The sequence below is a fragment of the Cercospora beticola genome, chromosome 5 (genome assembly GCF_033473495.1).
Source record: "Cercospora beticola chromosome 5, complete sequence".
NCBI classification, from domain to species: domain Eukaryota; kingdom Fungi; phylum Ascomycota; class Dothideomycetes; order Mycosphaerellales; family Mycosphaerellaceae; genus Cercospora; species Cercospora beticola.
In genome coordinates this window covers 1,246,314-1,261,520 of record NC_088939.1, presented here as the reverse complement: position 1 = coordinate 1,261,520, position 15,207 = coordinate 1,246,314, and the positions used below count along the sequence as shown (strand labels likewise).

At 52.7% G+C, this 15,207-nt stretch overlaps 5 protein-coding genes across 5 annotated transcripts; 3 read left to right on the top strand and 2 right to left on the bottom strand.

The window, feature by feature from the left end:
• Positions 1–283: 283 nt before the first annotated feature.
• Positions 284–3,247, top strand: RHO25_007741 (uncharacterized protein; the record flags this gene model as incomplete). Its single annotated transcript, XM_023599919.2, has 13 exons — positions 284–363; positions 441–575; positions 631–720; positions 768–1,562; positions 1,615–1,678; positions 1,732–1,780; positions 1,831–1,934; positions 1,988–2,002; positions 2,055–2,159; positions 2,249–2,283; positions 2,347–2,368; positions 2,421–2,462; positions 2,813–3,247. 13 exons carry the CDS (start codon positions 284–286, stop codon positions 3,245–3,247), a joined length of 1,971 nt encoding a protein of 656 aa, XP_023449607.1.
• Positions 3,248–4,005: 758 nt separating this feature from the next.
• Positions 4,006–5,419, top strand: RHO25_007740 (uncharacterized protein; the record flags this gene model as incomplete). The annotated part of the gene is made up of 3 exons (XM_023599918.2): positions 4,006–5,082; positions 5,143–5,216; positions 5,269–5,419. The coding sequence occupies 3 exons, from the start codon at positions 4,006–4,008 to the stop codon at positions 5,417–5,419; spliced, it is 1,302 nt and encodes a 433-aa protein (XP_023449606.1).
• A 3,961-nt stretch (positions 5,420–9,380) lies between these two features.
• On the top strand, positions 9,381–11,480 carry RHO25_007739 (uncharacterized protein; the record flags this gene model as incomplete). Its single annotated transcript, XM_023599917.1, has 1 exon — positions 9,381–11,480. The coding sequence occupies one exon, from the start codon at positions 9,381–9,383 to the stop codon at positions 11,478–11,480; it is 2,100 nt and encodes a 699-aa protein (XP_023449605.1).
• A 387-nt stretch (positions 11,481–11,867) lies between these two features.
• On the bottom strand, positions 11,868–12,545 carry RHO25_007738 (uncharacterized protein; the record flags this gene model as incomplete). The annotated part of the gene is made up of 1 exon (XM_023599916.1): positions 11,868–12,545. One exon carries the CDS (start codon positions 12,543–12,545, stop codon positions 11,868–11,870), a length of 678 nt encoding a protein of 225 aa, XP_023449604.1.
• An 827-nt stretch (positions 12,546–13,372) lies between these two features.
• On the bottom strand, positions 13,373–14,179 carry RHO25_007737 (uncharacterized protein; the record flags this gene model as incomplete). Its single annotated transcript, XM_023599915.1, has 1 exon — positions 13,373–14,179. The coding sequence occupies one exon, from the start codon at positions 14,177–14,179 to the stop codon at positions 13,373–13,375; it is 807 nt and encodes a 268-aa protein (XP_023449602.1).
• Between the last annotated feature and the right edge of the window lie 1,028 nt (positions 14,180–15,207).

Genomic DNA, 15,207 nt, shown 5'->3' with positions numbered 1-15,207 from the left:
ATCAATCTGCTCTTGCATGAACATTTTTGAGGACCCTGTATACAATCCCCGCAGCCATCACGTTGACGTATGCACAGTGCAGCACACGTTCGGGCAGCTGAACGAAGGTTCCTGGCGAAGCGCGAGACCCCTGTCGCGGCGTCTAAACAGCCGCGCGGAACGGGTACACCGCGCATAGCTTATACTGACCGCGGCTGTTAGTGCCGCTCCTGCAGTTAGTTTACCAGCGACCAGATCCTGTCAAAACTGCTTCTTCTCACCTCACCTTGTCTTTTGTGTCACCATGGTGCGCAGAGCACCACCAGTCATCCCAGATATCGACGACAGTGAGAGGTTTGATACTGTGGTGCGGAAGCTTTCTACGTGAGTCCTGGCCGCGGTGCTGGCAGACGCGCCATCCAGGTGGCTGGTACGCGATGGCTGACCTGTCGCGACTCCAGCTTCTTCGTCCAGGCGATAGAAACCCCGCATGAGTGGGATGAACTTCGTCGCGAGGTCTATCCGCGAGAGCTGCGGTCTTTTGTGCGGTATCTGGTCGATGACGTACAGCATGAAGGCATCGTGAGCGCGCTGCTGTGAGTATGGCCCAGTATGCCGTCAGGACCGGGACTGTGACTGACTGCCATCTAGTGCGCTCAAGTGGCACTTCGATGGCCTCGATGATGGAGAGGATAGAGGCGTCAACGAGACGAGAGGTCTCGCGTGCGAGCTGGTTGCATGGTAGGTAAGCCAATGCGAGCCAATTACTGGGCTGATATTCTGCGCAGGCGCTTCATCAGCCATCTAACGTATCGCGAGACGATTGATTACCTGTGTACAGACTTACCTGTTCACTTTGGTGGCCCCAACATGGAGAACGGAGACCTGGAAAATGCTGAGCAAGAACCAAGTCTTCCTGATGACCAGGATGAAGAGAGTCCGCTCCTTGAGAACTCCACAGCGCCTGTGCGCCGAATGGATGATTCCTTCTACGACGAAATGCAACACCATCATACAGACACCGAGCAAGCGAATTTTGCGTCTACTTTCGCCAATCTCAGCGCGCTTGAAATAGCTGCGGTGGCGGGCGCGAAGAAATTCTTGAGCCAGAGGTCCATCCAGTACATCATCTATGGTCTTTGGAGAGGTGACATTGTGTTCTGGTCGGACGTCAGCACTCACTCTCGCAAAGAAGCCAAGGTGTACCGAAAACACCAGAGCGACCCATATGCTCGCCTCAGGGTCCCGCTCTACCTCAAGATCTTTGAAGTGCTCTTCTTCGCAGGATTCCTGGCGCTGTACTACATTGTTTTGATCAGGAAGCAAGCTTCGCACATCACCGGCGCTGAAGTCATGCTGTATGTCTGGCTTGCGTCCTTCTCTTACAATGAGCTCGTGGAGTTCAAGGATGCTGGTCTGACATTCTACGCTACCGATTTCTGGTCACTCTGGGATTTAGGAATCATCTTCGTTGGCATAGCATTCTTCGTCGCGAGAGTGATTGGTCTGGCGCACCACGATTCCTACGTCAACGACATCGCGTTCGACATTCTATCTGTCGAAGCCCTCTTCCTGGTACCAAGGTGAGAACGGGTAAGATCATAATGCCGGTAGTGTTGAACTGACTGTTCACAGAATCTGCTCACTGCTGAGTCTACATCCATACTTTGGCATGCTTTTGCCTGTTCTCAAAGCCATGGCACGTGACCTTCAACTTTGATCACCTCCACTCCCACTGATTTCTTGGCACAGACTGTCGAGTTTCTCAAGTTCCTTTCACTGGTTGTCATCATGTTCTTCGGTGAGTAGAAGATCACTGCGGCATTTTGAGCTCATGGCTAATACAACCAGGATTCTCCACGTGCTTTAGCTTTCTGGCTCGAGGCACGTACAGCTTCCGCGCCATGAATTGGATCCTGATCAAAGTCTTCTTCGGCTCAAGCTATTTAGGATTCGTAAGCCAACACATCAAATGTGCCATCAAACTGCACGCTAATCATGTTCGAAGGATGTTGCGGACCAGGTTCGGCCTTGAAGCTCCTTACACGACCCCCAATTTGGACTGACCGCCACAGATCTCGCCCGTTCTAGGACCTCCGATCATGTTGGTCTTTGTCGCACTGACTAACATTCTGCTCATCACTTCTTTGATCTCGTTGCTCTCGAACAAGCTTGACAAGGTGGGTGCAGGGGTCGGCTCAACAGCGGGCTTCACTTAAGCGCCCAGCCCAGAATGATTGGCTGACAGGCTCTCTCTGCCACAACACAGGTCATGGAGCATGCTCGGGACGAATACATGTTCGTGTAAGTTTAGAGGCACATGGCAGTGCTGTGGCAGTACATTGTGAAGCTGACAGTGAAGCACAGCTACAGTGTCTACGTGCTGGAGGTAATTCTCACTGCCAAAAATGGTCAGATTCACACACTGATGCACCCTCTAGGCTTCGACTTCTAACCGCCTGACCTACTTTTATCCTGTACTTGTAAGTTGACGCTCATGCCTGCGCCCCATACACTTGAACTTGCAGTTAGGATGTTCACATCCAGCACCGGCACGGCTTTACGAAAGATCAGCACAAGCCAATCGTGCGTTCGACATCTGCTCTGCCGTTCAGATGACCTGTCGGCCGATGGACATCACGACTTGGCGCCAAAGCCCCCCACCGTCCCGTGGAGAGCTGCTGTCGGCGAATCATGGTCGCTATTTCTGCTCGACTGTGTTGGTGCTCCGCAGACCAACACCTGCACACTATGCTTTCATGCTCGTTGGCACTACTGGCAATCTAGTGTGCAGTCGCGTGTCATTTGATCCCGAGCTGATTGCCCGATACAGAACCTGTTGCCTCTGTTGCTTCGGCCGCTGCGCTTGGTGTTGTCTCCGCAGCGACTGCGAGCTGCTCGCATCGTGCTGCTCAAAGCGACGCACTGGCCTCTAGTGGCCATGATCCTGCTGTATGAGAGGGCGCTTACGCTGCTGGAAGATCGACGGAAGACCGGCTCTTCTGCCGTTCAACGCAGTCAGAACTCCCCGACTTCCCTCCGCCGACCACTTTATCGAAAGGCGCCATCGATGTCTCGGACGTCGTTATTGGAAGAACAGCCGCGAACGGCACGATCGCCTGCAGGACTGTCTGCGCATGGTTTTACGGCGGCTAGCGATTCGGCTGAGAGGCTGAACTCTGTTGTGGCTGATCTACACGCGCAAGTTCAGGTGTTGACTGATCTTCTCGTCAAGGAGAAGAGACTGAGCGCAGATGCATGCAAATAATGCATGGAAGCGCCTGTAATTGTGCTCTGAAACTTTGCAAAATCACGGCCATGCACGATGCGACCGCCACGCCCTTAGCGTCCGGCCCCGATTGGAAAGACGACTGGGCATCAAGCCGGCGAATGCCCCCGCAGGCGCGACTAATTGCATAGGCGCGAATAAACAAGGATCATGCATCCTACCTGCACGGATGCGCCTAATGATCGATTTCTGGCACTTGCACTGGTTTGGTGACTTTTAGTGCGAAGACCGGCGTCCATACGCTCGGTAGTTGTGCCAAGGCCAGGCCAACAGCCGTGTGACGGCCTCGCTCGCTGTGCGGAGTTTCTTCATTGCGATGCTGGCATAGCCTTCTCTCTGCCTGGCTGAGCACGCTACTGCTGCACATGCTGCGACCGCCTGCTCTTTGGGCTATGTGGAGCTCATGATGCATGCGAACTCTCCTGATCCTGCCTGTCGACTCTACACCCTCGCCCGCCATGACCCTGGTTATCTGCACTCAGTCCCGCGCCACCAGCGCATTGTCCTCATTCTCCTTCAGCTATTCGGCCTCTTATGGTTTTGTGAATTCATGTCCAACCATTGTTGCTGGGACTAGCAACACTGCCTGCTCCTCTTTTCAACATCTATTCTTGTCTATATCGCTATTGTGCAGAGCCTTATGACGTTCGTCACACAAGATCCAGATATCTACTCGATCCTTTCAGGACAAGAAGGCGGCAGCAAATCCTTCACGACGGTTCCTTCCACCAGCGATCATGAGCTTCTATCCTGCAGACCATTACAACAACGAAGACGACAGCATGGGAGACTGGAAGCATTATACTTATGAACAAATGAGACAGCCAGGCACCGCTCTGCACGACTCAGATGAAAAGTTCAACATTACCGATCCCAACTCCATGTACACTTCGATCGGGACCTCATCTCAGGATCCTTACCCCAGCTCCCAACCCATGACTTTACCAGCAGAGACTTGTAGTCTGGGTCTGGATTCACTCCAAACTCCCACTCAAGCAACGTTCAACAACCCACCATCTGCGCTGTCCACTCCGCACATTTCATCGAGCTGGGCCGTTCAACAGACACATCCCACATATACGTTCCCGGACGTCACACGGAGCGACTTACAGTTGGACCAGTACTACCCGACATCAAGCGCACTTACCGATCATGCTCAGTGGAGACCACTGCACCAAGTGCCAGAATTTGCGACGCCGGCTTACGAATCAGTTACGGGGCGCACATCGCCGGCGCAATCCGTGCACAGCGAAAGCTCCTACTCCTCTTTGATTGCTTCGTCACCATACGCACAGTCTGATGGATACTTCCAGGCGCCGAGTCCACCAGACATCAAATCTGAGGAGTCGCTCGACCAAGGCAGAGGCAATCTGTACTCTGTCCCTGGCATACCAACAGACGAGAACCAGGCCCACGTCGATCCCAGCGACATCTTCACAACACTTGTCCAAGATGGATCGATGCCCAGAGCTACGTCGGCGACACCGGTGAAACACGACAAAGCGGACCTACAATACCTACACAATTCATGGCCCTTGTCCGTGCGATCAGCGCCGCACAGCGCACACGACAGCAGCACGGTGGGCAGCTCGTACGTGGGTGATGCAGACGCTCGCCTGAAGAGGGCCTTCACGACAGCAGAGAACTCGACGTGCCAGTGCCGGCAATGTGGGAAAATGTTCCAGCGCGTATACAATCTGAGGGCACACATGATGACACACGACCCGCAACGAGAACATCCATACGTGTGCGAGTACCGTGGGTGCTCCAGGAGGTTTGTGCGACGGACAGATCTCGTTCGACATGAGCAAAGTGTAAGTCTGCCCTCACAGCAACGTCCTGGTGCAATACTTGCTAACTGTGCTCCAACGCAGGTTCATTTAAAGGCCCGCAACTTTGCTTGTCCAATGTGTCAGAATGCGTTCGCGCGCAAAGACACCCTCCGAAGGTATGTTACAATCCAACAATCTTCCCAGTATCAAAACTAATGCGGCGACTAGGCATGTCGATGAAGGCTGTCCGAATCGACCGGAGGTGAAGAAGCGCATCGGCCGGCGGCGCAGTAGTGGAGGCAGCACAGCTCTGGTGCGACCAGTGAACAACATACCACATGTGGGCTCCTTTCCCGTGGTGAAGACAGAAAAAGAGTAGAGACAGCGCAGACAGATCACCAGGGATGACATCGAGGCGATCACTGGAACACTGGAGAAGCATAAAGGTCGGGCCTCAGGGCACAGGAGTTTGCGGCGAGCAGTTCATCGGGTTTGGGAGCCTAGTGGCTACGACTTCTATCACACTCACGACTCATAACAGCACCAGCACGGGAATGGGAGATGCATTTGGGAGGAAGGAGCACTGCTGCCTCTCCGTGAAGGCTAATCGATTGAGGGCGCCTGCGAGCCAGTCGGGCAGCCCGTTAGCTTCATGCACGTTCGAATCATACCAACACCCTCGGACATTTGCAGCTTCAGCAACCAACAATCACAATTTGCGCTTCACAGCTCGTTACCTTGCTGTCGGTATTCACGACATCACTCTGAGGCTTGACTAGGAAATGTAAGTGTACGTTCAAAGCGGGCCACCATTGAGGCTTTGCGCCAGACGCTCCGAGCCATCTAGGCGAACGCTCACGCTTGAGCGGACTCTAGTCTAAAGCATGTTTATTGTCATTAGCAGTGCCTGACTGGCTTAGTCTTGTCATTTTAAGCGCCCTGCTCGATTTCTTTGGCGTGTCATTCGTGGATGATGCCGGACTTGGCTCACAAGCGTACAGCGCCGTGACCCGCGGCAGACGGAAGGCACGCGGCAGTGGAGCTGCACGATGTTCGGCTTCACGCCTGGACCAGGTATGGTGTCTGTCGATGGCGCAGGCGCAGGGCGGCATGTCGACAAGCGTGAAAGCAGTGGGGTGGGGAACTCGACCGGTGAAGACCTTGCGAACTTCGGATTATATGTGCGTGACAACTCTACGAACAACCAACGACATCGAATATACAAGCGCAGCAATATGCAATTCATTCTTCTTAATGTGCCACAAACCCCGGCAAGCAGCATACGAGCAATCCATCTTCTACTAATGCGCCAGTCAAGACAATTGTCGTGACCGGCTCGCTGCTTTTCGGTGCCGAAGATTTATTACGAAGTTCACGCGAGGAGCTAAACAGCTTTGATGTGCTGTTGGTTTCTCGCGGCGATACAGCCGCGCTTTTTTCCACATCGTATGCTGCGGGTCTTTTTGGTGGGTTACTGATGAGCTGTTCACACGGAACGATAGACCGGATGTGCAATTTATGGAGACTGGCGATCACAGACATGGCCTGTACGATCGCGGAATAGACGAGGCCAGATTCTCTGTTGGTCTCGATACCTCCACAACAGCTATCGCCGCGAAAATCGCCGTTCTCATCAGAACGATACCAAAATCCTTCAGGAGCAGTAGTACTGTAGATCGATTTGAGATATCGGCTCACTAATCCCCCTCATCCGCGATCATATGGTACGGCACGCATCGGCTCCCGATGACGCGAACGTTGGCCAACGTGGCCTGTTGACAAAATGGCGAAAATGCATCCTCCACACTCATCCGAGAGTCAGAAATCAGAATGTGGAAAGGGCCGCTCTCACGCTCAAGCACTTTCATGCAAAGCATGGGTGTGAGACATGCATGCAGGGATTCCGGGCGACCCGTGGCGCGCGAAGCGGAAGAACAAACACGGGAGCTCTTCGCCAATATTCTTCGACCTTCCCAATTGAATCCAAAGGGACAGCAATTTCTCCGCTTACATCGTAGTCGAGGACCACAGCTTTTGTTGCCGACTTTGCCTGCTTCCTGCTTTCGTGCTTGCTTGCTTGCATTTTCTTCCGTCACGGGAGGATCAATTTGATGATGAGCCGCTACGCGATGAACTCAACGCCGAACTGCAGAACGAAAGGCTCGAGCGTGATCTTCATTGCCGCTTCGCATGCAATTTCCGTCATGTGATTTTCCAGCCCGGAAGGCGCCTGATTTGTGTGAAGAGGCGAGTCTTCCGTCGTCGAATCATCCTGAGATGATGGGTACGACTCAGTCGTGTCTTGTCGTGTCCTTTTGGCGTGATGGTTTGCTCGCTTGGAAGAGCGGTACGAAGGTCCATCGCAGTAGATTGCTGGTGAAGTCCAGCCAGGCCCCGCATGATCCGCTTTCCGCCGTGCCAGACAGTGTCAGACTGTGCCGGGCTGTGCGAGGCTACGGCGGCCTTCCCGCCGTGGATCCATCGAAAAGACATCATCAGTGTGAGATACAACTCTCCAGATACTGTGTTCTATGTACACTGCGACCCAGGGCGAGGCAACATACCATTTACTGGCTCCCAAGCAGCGGCCTGAGCAAGTAACAGCCCTCTCCAAGACCAGACGATACAATTCTCGCAGGGACAAATTAAACCACGTCCAGCAAGGCCAATCACAGGCCCGATATACATGGCAACTCTGCTTGGTTATAGCTTACGAGCACCAGGCATATGTCTGGCGTTCCTTCGACCAGGTCCATACCATGCACTAAGTCGAGGCCCCATTCGTGGTTCTTACAAGACGTGAGTCTATCCTTGTCCATGGTCGACGACGTAGTCGAATTCACATGCTGTGAGGCTGTGTAGTGTATTGCCAGAGTGAGTTCGACCTCGTGAAACCAGTATGCATATGACCACGCGAAAGCTCATGGTCTTGGCACGTATGCTGCGGTACCTTCGAAGTTCCCGAAAGCCACGGTTTTCAGAAACTGATAACCACCTCGGAGGAAAACGAGTTTTTGGACATATGGTATACACTGCTTCTGCACACAGTCTGCTTTCTGGACTCCGAGCACGACGTCGATATACCAGAGAACGCGTCGGACCGGCCTAGAGTCGGAACGCGACACGCCACCCGCATCACCTCTCGGCGCGGAATCCTCAGACAGTTGAGCTGGAACGGGTTTCTACTATCCAATGAGCACCGAGGAGATCATTCGTACCAAGCTATTTCACAGCATGCGTCAAGCTGCCACGACTCCTCACGTTGTACAGCCGAGGAAGTGCGGAGACGTCGCCTTGACCCTTTGAGCCGCAGAATTTGGGGCAGATCAGACAGCGTGCCGTGGTCTCAACTTGACCACTTGGCTGGTACTCTTCAGAAGCCGTCTTTTCGCGACCGAAAAAGACACGAGAAGTGAGTCTAATTTGGTAATGTATCTCCGTTGAGCAAGAATGACGTGCTATCTACATGGTCAACGCGTTCGTGTCAAGCATCGCGATCGCAAAAATCCCACGAAGGAGGCGTTAGGGGCGTCCTAATGGCTTTTTAGGACGCTGCACAGTAGGAGAAATGACGGATTCCACCGGTTGCGACTGCCTGAGGATGCCAATGGCGGCGCCATACGACGCCTCGATGTGCAGATCTTGATCTGTTTCGAGCTATCAGCCGAAGTGGCTGCACATTTTGCCCTACATCTGGCAGAGATCGACCGGTTACAGCGAAGAGAATCGCCGGAACGTGTTCCATTCGCCCTATTCGTTTCTTGCATTCCAGTCATGGGCACAGCCCATCCGAACGCATGTTCGTGCGGCTGGCATGCAAGGGAGACAGCCTCCTTCTTTTTACACTTCACAGCATCAATTCGTGGGCAGCGAGGAGAACTGCTTCTGTTGCTCGCAGCTTGTCAATCACTGCACGGCAGTACACGTTGAGCTCGACGCGGGTTGGCGGTTTAAGTTGAGCCCATTGTTCTTGGCCGCGGAACCGACAGCAAACTGAGCCGCAAGACGTCCTTTTCACGCCCGAGTCTTTTGCCGCATGCCAGCAGGGAAGCTTGCATACCACAGCGCTGGGCCAATTCCCAAACAAAGTCGACTTTCTGCTTGCAATACATCTTTGCGCGTTTCTAGGCCCTGCTCCCCAGACGACAGCCGCGAGTCCAGGCGGAAAAGGATATCCGAGTGCTGATTGTTCACGACCTTGACCATGATTTGGTGATCGTGGTCGACGGAACAAATGAGTGCCTCCCTGGATAGCGGTTCTGGTCCTGGCTGCGAGCAACAGCCGCCGCTATAGCATTTCGGCCGATGCGAAGTAGACCGACCTGTTCTGGTCCTCACCAATGGCTTCGAATGACGACCTCCAGGGCGCCTTTGCGAGCATCGGAAATGGCCTCACACAGCAACCGGCGACTGCTCTGGCAGCCGCCATGTCTACGATACAATCAGCTGCACTACCCGACCAATTTGGCCTGACTCTGCATCCAAGAGCCAGCTTACTTGGCTACAATCCCGACTTCAATGCCTCAGCGGTCCTCGCGCGGAGGCAGCAATATCAGCTACAAGTAATTGCGTCCACATTTGCAAGCATCAGTATGCTTTCGGCCATATGTGCTATTTACTGGTTCTGCATGATGCGACGCAACTTCCGAAGAGATCTGGTCTTGCTTCTCATCGTAGGAGATTTCTGGAAGTCCACATGGTTCCTCGTCTTTTCCGTCACCACGCTCGCAACGGGCCATATATCCACCGGAACGAGCTTCTGTCAGGCGACAGGATACTTCCTCCAGCTTGGTCTGGAAGCTTGTGATTGTGCTATCTTGCTTATGAGCTTGCACATGATGCTCCAAATTTTTCCGCCAAAGAATTCCCGCCTAGGAGCCGATGGCCTGTATCGGATCAGATGGTACGTCCTCGCAGGATGGGTCCTGGTACCCAACCTTATGACTTCGCTTGCCTTCGCCAATTCAGGCCCTGCTTTCGTCTCTCAAGGTGGATTTTGTTCGTTGCCTATACGCCCAATCTGGTATCGACTTGCGCTCTCTTGGATACCGAGATACCTCAACTGGATATTCGTAATGGGAGTTGCTGTCAGAATATATCGGCACGTAGGGTACGAATTCAGAGTTTTTGGCCAGGAGCAGGACCAAAGCTCAAGCGCTGGTATTCCCGATCACAGCCCAGGGGCGACCAGCAATGCCCCAACCACTATCAAATCAGTCGCAATGCAACGGAACATGTCTTCGCACTCAGACGCTGCGACGATTGAGAAGCAGCTGGTAGGCGAGGACGACATCGCGCCCGACGATGATAGCATCCTCGCACCAATGCACAGCAAGAACTCTGGTGCATCGAACACATTCCCTCGCGCAGACCCGAACAGGAGACAGTCGGTTCCAAATTGGGCATCCCCCTTCGGCAACAGCTCAGCCAATCCGTTCGACTTGCCACCCCCGGGGCCGCTTCCACTGACCAGCAGGAGTATGCCATCATCACGACGCGGCAGTCGACAAATTTCTGCGGCCAACGGTGTACTTGCAGAGGATTTCGCTGCTCCGCCAATCGAGCTCACCCGACCAAGAGGCTCGATTTCGACAGCAGCCTCTCGACAGTCGTGTAGCGAGCAGCCACCACTGGCGCCAATTACAGAACAGAAAACCACTCTGGCAACAACGCCGAGCGCCCCGGGAAATGTAGCGTCAAGAGCCATGCAGAGCCGCCGCAAGGCCATACAACGACAACTGAGGCTGCTCTTCATCTATCCGGTCATGTATCTCCTTCTGTGGATCTTTCCTTTTATCAACCATACCTTGACCTACAGCGACTACTACGCACAGCATCCAATCTTCGCCTTTTCGGTGCTCAATATATTCTGCCAAAACATCATGGGATTTTGTGATGTTTGTGTTTTCTGTTGGCGAGAGAAGCCCTGGCGGCACATCCCTGGCAGCGACGGAACCTTCTTTGGCAGCTTCTGTTTCTGGAGATATTGCTTTAGTCGACAATGGATCGATGAGCAAAGGCGAAAGAGCAGTGCTTTCCCCTCAACCCAGGAGAAACCAGACGAGAACACCTCACAGAACGGCTTACTAAATTCGATCAAGCGTTGGAGCATGAGCGTCACAGGACAGGCGAGCACACACAAACCATCGAACGCGTCGATACCGGGCGGCGTTCAGAGTCCCGCACGAGCTAAGCCGCCAATGCACAGGCGGACTCGAAGTGGTGGCAGCGACAGACGAATATTACAAGCAGAACAGGCACAAGAGCGCCTGGCTAGAGAACGAGCGGACTATGAAATGCATCGCAAAAGTTTACAGGAGCGAAGAACGAGCATCATTAGTGAGCAGCAACAGCAGACACTGCCTGAGAGAAAGGAATGGTGGGATCGACATATGAGTATTGGCGATGATCTGGCTGACGATGATGATCGTGTACGATAGACTATAGAGAGGCATGGCTAATATGATACCATCTTTGCAGTTCAATACGTGCGGCATAGTGTCGCGCTTTCTGAGGGTGTGGTGAGACCGCCTCAACTGACAATAGCGTAATCGGGACGCTGGCTCGATGGCGCAAAAGGACGGAAATCAACATCGATGCTCACAGAAAATGTCATTCGATGGCCGAATGCTTCAGGAAAAACGAAAACCCGGTGGATGCATGTACGCAATCTTCAATTCATCTCGAACCTGAAAGCAATACAAAACGCTAAACCTACTCAAACAGATGAAAATCTTCTACCATCCTTCCAGCATCACCAACCCGCAAACAAAAGAAATGCTGCATCTCGAAACCCGCCAAATTCGACGACGACGAACAAAGCCCGTTCAGCGCATGCCCAAAATCTTCCCTGGTGCGGCCTTCAACTTCTCCAGGAATTTTTTCTTGCGCGCTGGGCAAGTACGGTCGCATGGGACCCAGTCGTCTTTGTGAACCTCTAGCGTCTCACCCTTGATATGGATGATTCTGAGGTAGCGATTCGGGCTTCCGTGGCGAGGAGCACTATTCAACGCTCTGTCCATGGCGTTTTCGCGCGTCAATCTGCTACCTGGATAGCACTCTTCAAGGAATATGTGGTAGCGAGCAATTTGATCCTCGCGGTCTCCGGCCGGTGTTGCATACTGTGATGGGATCGGGTATGGGGGAACTCGATGGTTCATCATTGCCCTAACGTGCTGGTCATGCACATAGGCGGGATCGTTGTCATCCGGGAGCTCCTCGTCGCCGATAATCTCGAAGTCTTCGTGTTCATCGAGCGCTTTTGATGGAGTTGGAGATGAGTTACGCGCAGCATCATCATCCTCCTTGTCGAAATTATCCCAAACGCCGCCTTGCAGACCGATCTGGCCCATGGTCATCGGGTCATTTTCGTCGTCAGAATGATCGGCCATCAGGCGGGCGATGCCCGTAGGTGGCTCGATGGATTTGAGGCTGGGCTTGGCCGCCATGGGAGTGCCCTGCTCAGGAGAGCTGCTGACGTTGTTCTTGGTTGAAGTCGACGACATATTGATTTGTGTGGTAAGAGCAGAAATTTGGCGATGATGTGAATACTGGAGTCTGCGTGTGCTTTGCTGTTGCGACTGAGTGCGACCGTTCTTTTTCTGGTTCTGGTTCTTGAGTTATGGTGTAAGAAGAAGGCCGAGAACAGCGCTCGGAAGGTTGCTCTTGTATCGAGCACGAAGCACGAAGACGTTGTGCTGACACTTCACAGTCGTTCAATCACTGCGATGTCACGTTTTCGCGAGTGAAGAGTCGCACCTTGAACAATGCCTTTGTTCTCAGAGCACAGCGAGCAAGACTCCACGAGGTGGTCCATAAAGGTCTTCTCCTTCGCTTTGTCATTCGGCGTCAACTTGCGTGAGTTGGCAGTGGTGCGTTGTGTAAGGAGGATGTGCTCGACTTGAGGTGTAGCAGACGCTGTGTTGGGCATTGTGTTCGGATCGGATTGCTCGGCCACGGGCAGGCGAAAGGTGCGTGCACGTTATGCTTCATTTCAGGGGCATCATCGCTGACTTCAAAAAGTTGTCGCTGGAAGATATTTTGCCGGAGTGGTTGTATTGAAAATATAGCGAGCGAGTGGGCGTATAATGTGTTCGAAGATGGATATAGTGATGAACGAAGAAGTGGGCAATCTGGAAGATGATGAATGGAGGGTACATATATTCATCTACCCACGTAGCTCGAGCAGACAGCAAACACTCTTAGACATCCATCGTGCAGCTAGAATACAAACAATCAATCAACCAACGTCAAAGCGGCATGCATTTGCCATGAATATACCTCTGAAACTGCAATCATTCCTCCTCAACAAAGGACCAAGGCAGCAGCTTCTCTAAGACAGCTTGCCATAAGGCATGCTGCTCAACAACTTGCCTGGAACGCCCGCCAGCTTCTTGAGAAAGGATTTCTTCTTCATTGGACAAGTCTCATCGCACTTAGTCTTTTGCCACTTTGAGACTTCCTGTGCCTGGCCGTTCACGTGAACAATACGGACGAATGTCGCAGGAGAGCCATAGCGTGGAAAACTCTCGTTCGCTCTCTTGATTGCCTGCTCACGCTGTTCGTCATTTCCAGGGTAGCAGGCTTCCGTAAACGCCTTGTATTGACGAACTTGGGCAGCGTGACTGGTGTCTTCGGGCTTTGGTGGAATGGCGTATTCTGCTGGGATAGGATATGGCGGCACAACGTGGTAGGCCATGGCGCGAACATGCTGGTCGTGAACGATTGCTGGATCGTTGCTGGACTTGATCTCGTCGTCGGTGATCTCCTGAAACTCGTCAAGTTCCTCATGAGGCTTGACGAGTGCTGTAGTCGATGAGTAATGGTCAGGCTCAACGGCATCTTCTTCTGTATCGGCGAATATCCAGTCGTCTTCTACGAGACCAATCTGTGCCATCATCATGGGATCCTCTTCTGCGTCAGAGTGATCGGCCATGAGGCGTGCAAGCGCGTTGGGAGGTTCGATGGATTCGTTGCAGGAACCAGCCTCTATATCTTGATCGATAGAACCATGTAGAATAGCTTCACCAGATTCGGATTTATTCACAGATTGAAGAGTCGCAATGGAGCGATCGACCGGCTGGAGGCACCCACGCTCATCAGAGCTGCTGTTGACGTCCTTCTTTTGTGAGCCAGCCATCTTGGCTTTCGGTGTTGATATTGCTACTTGTGGAAGAGCTTCGTGATGGGTCCGGTCGATTGGAGCTGGGTGCCGCTCTGCTTGAGACAACTTGATGTTACTGCTGGAAGTTCGTCGAACAAGAGCAGACCAGGGAGCGTCCTGAAGATTGCTGTACGCTTCCGATAGAGCGTGAAGAGACGGATGATTGCCTCTTCACCATCGTTCACCTCGATAAACGTGATTCGCGAGAAAGTGAAGGCAGCGTATACATGCCCCTTATGGGCAGCAAGTGACGGCTTTGATCGCCTACGTACAAGCGCATCGCTCTGTATCGGGTTCGAACATGTTGCCGAAGACCAGACCGCTGCAATTGGTACGGCATAGAGTAGCAAAGCACACTCAGCTAAGCATATAGGGTAGATTTGAACGAATATAAGAGAACATGAGTAGCAGGCCATGAGGGCTGTGGACGTCTTCAACCTCAGGCTTCGAACAAGCAGCGCAAGATCTTAGTCTCCACGCACGAGCAAAGCTGAAAGGTAGAAAAGCATGTTTCAAAATAGCAAACAATCGCACAAACGGATGGAAGAGATCGAGATCAAGTATGTTGTGAGTGATGAGATGGTCAATTACACATTGTCACTAGTTTCCCCGGCATCGACAAACATCTGGGCAATGTCATTACATGCGGGATGCTCAAAGATTCCTGGCCAGCAGCAACTGTGTTTCGTGTTATTGTATGCTTCAGTGATCGAGGAACTGCCAGAGCTGTAACTTCAGCGCTGAGATATATTTAACCAAGCACTAACGTACAATGTAAGTAGTATTTGCTCTCACACGGTAGGATATGACACAGGAAGACTAGAGACATTAAATTTCGATAACAACTGATGGTATTGTTTGTTCTATACTCCCACATAGCCGCTTTGATCGCAGCGGCGCCAACCGCGGCCTTCATGTTGCCCAGACATCCGAAACTCTGCGGACCCTAGGAGGCAACACGATTGTTGAGGAATTCCAACATGCGGCCACATGCCTCTTCGTTC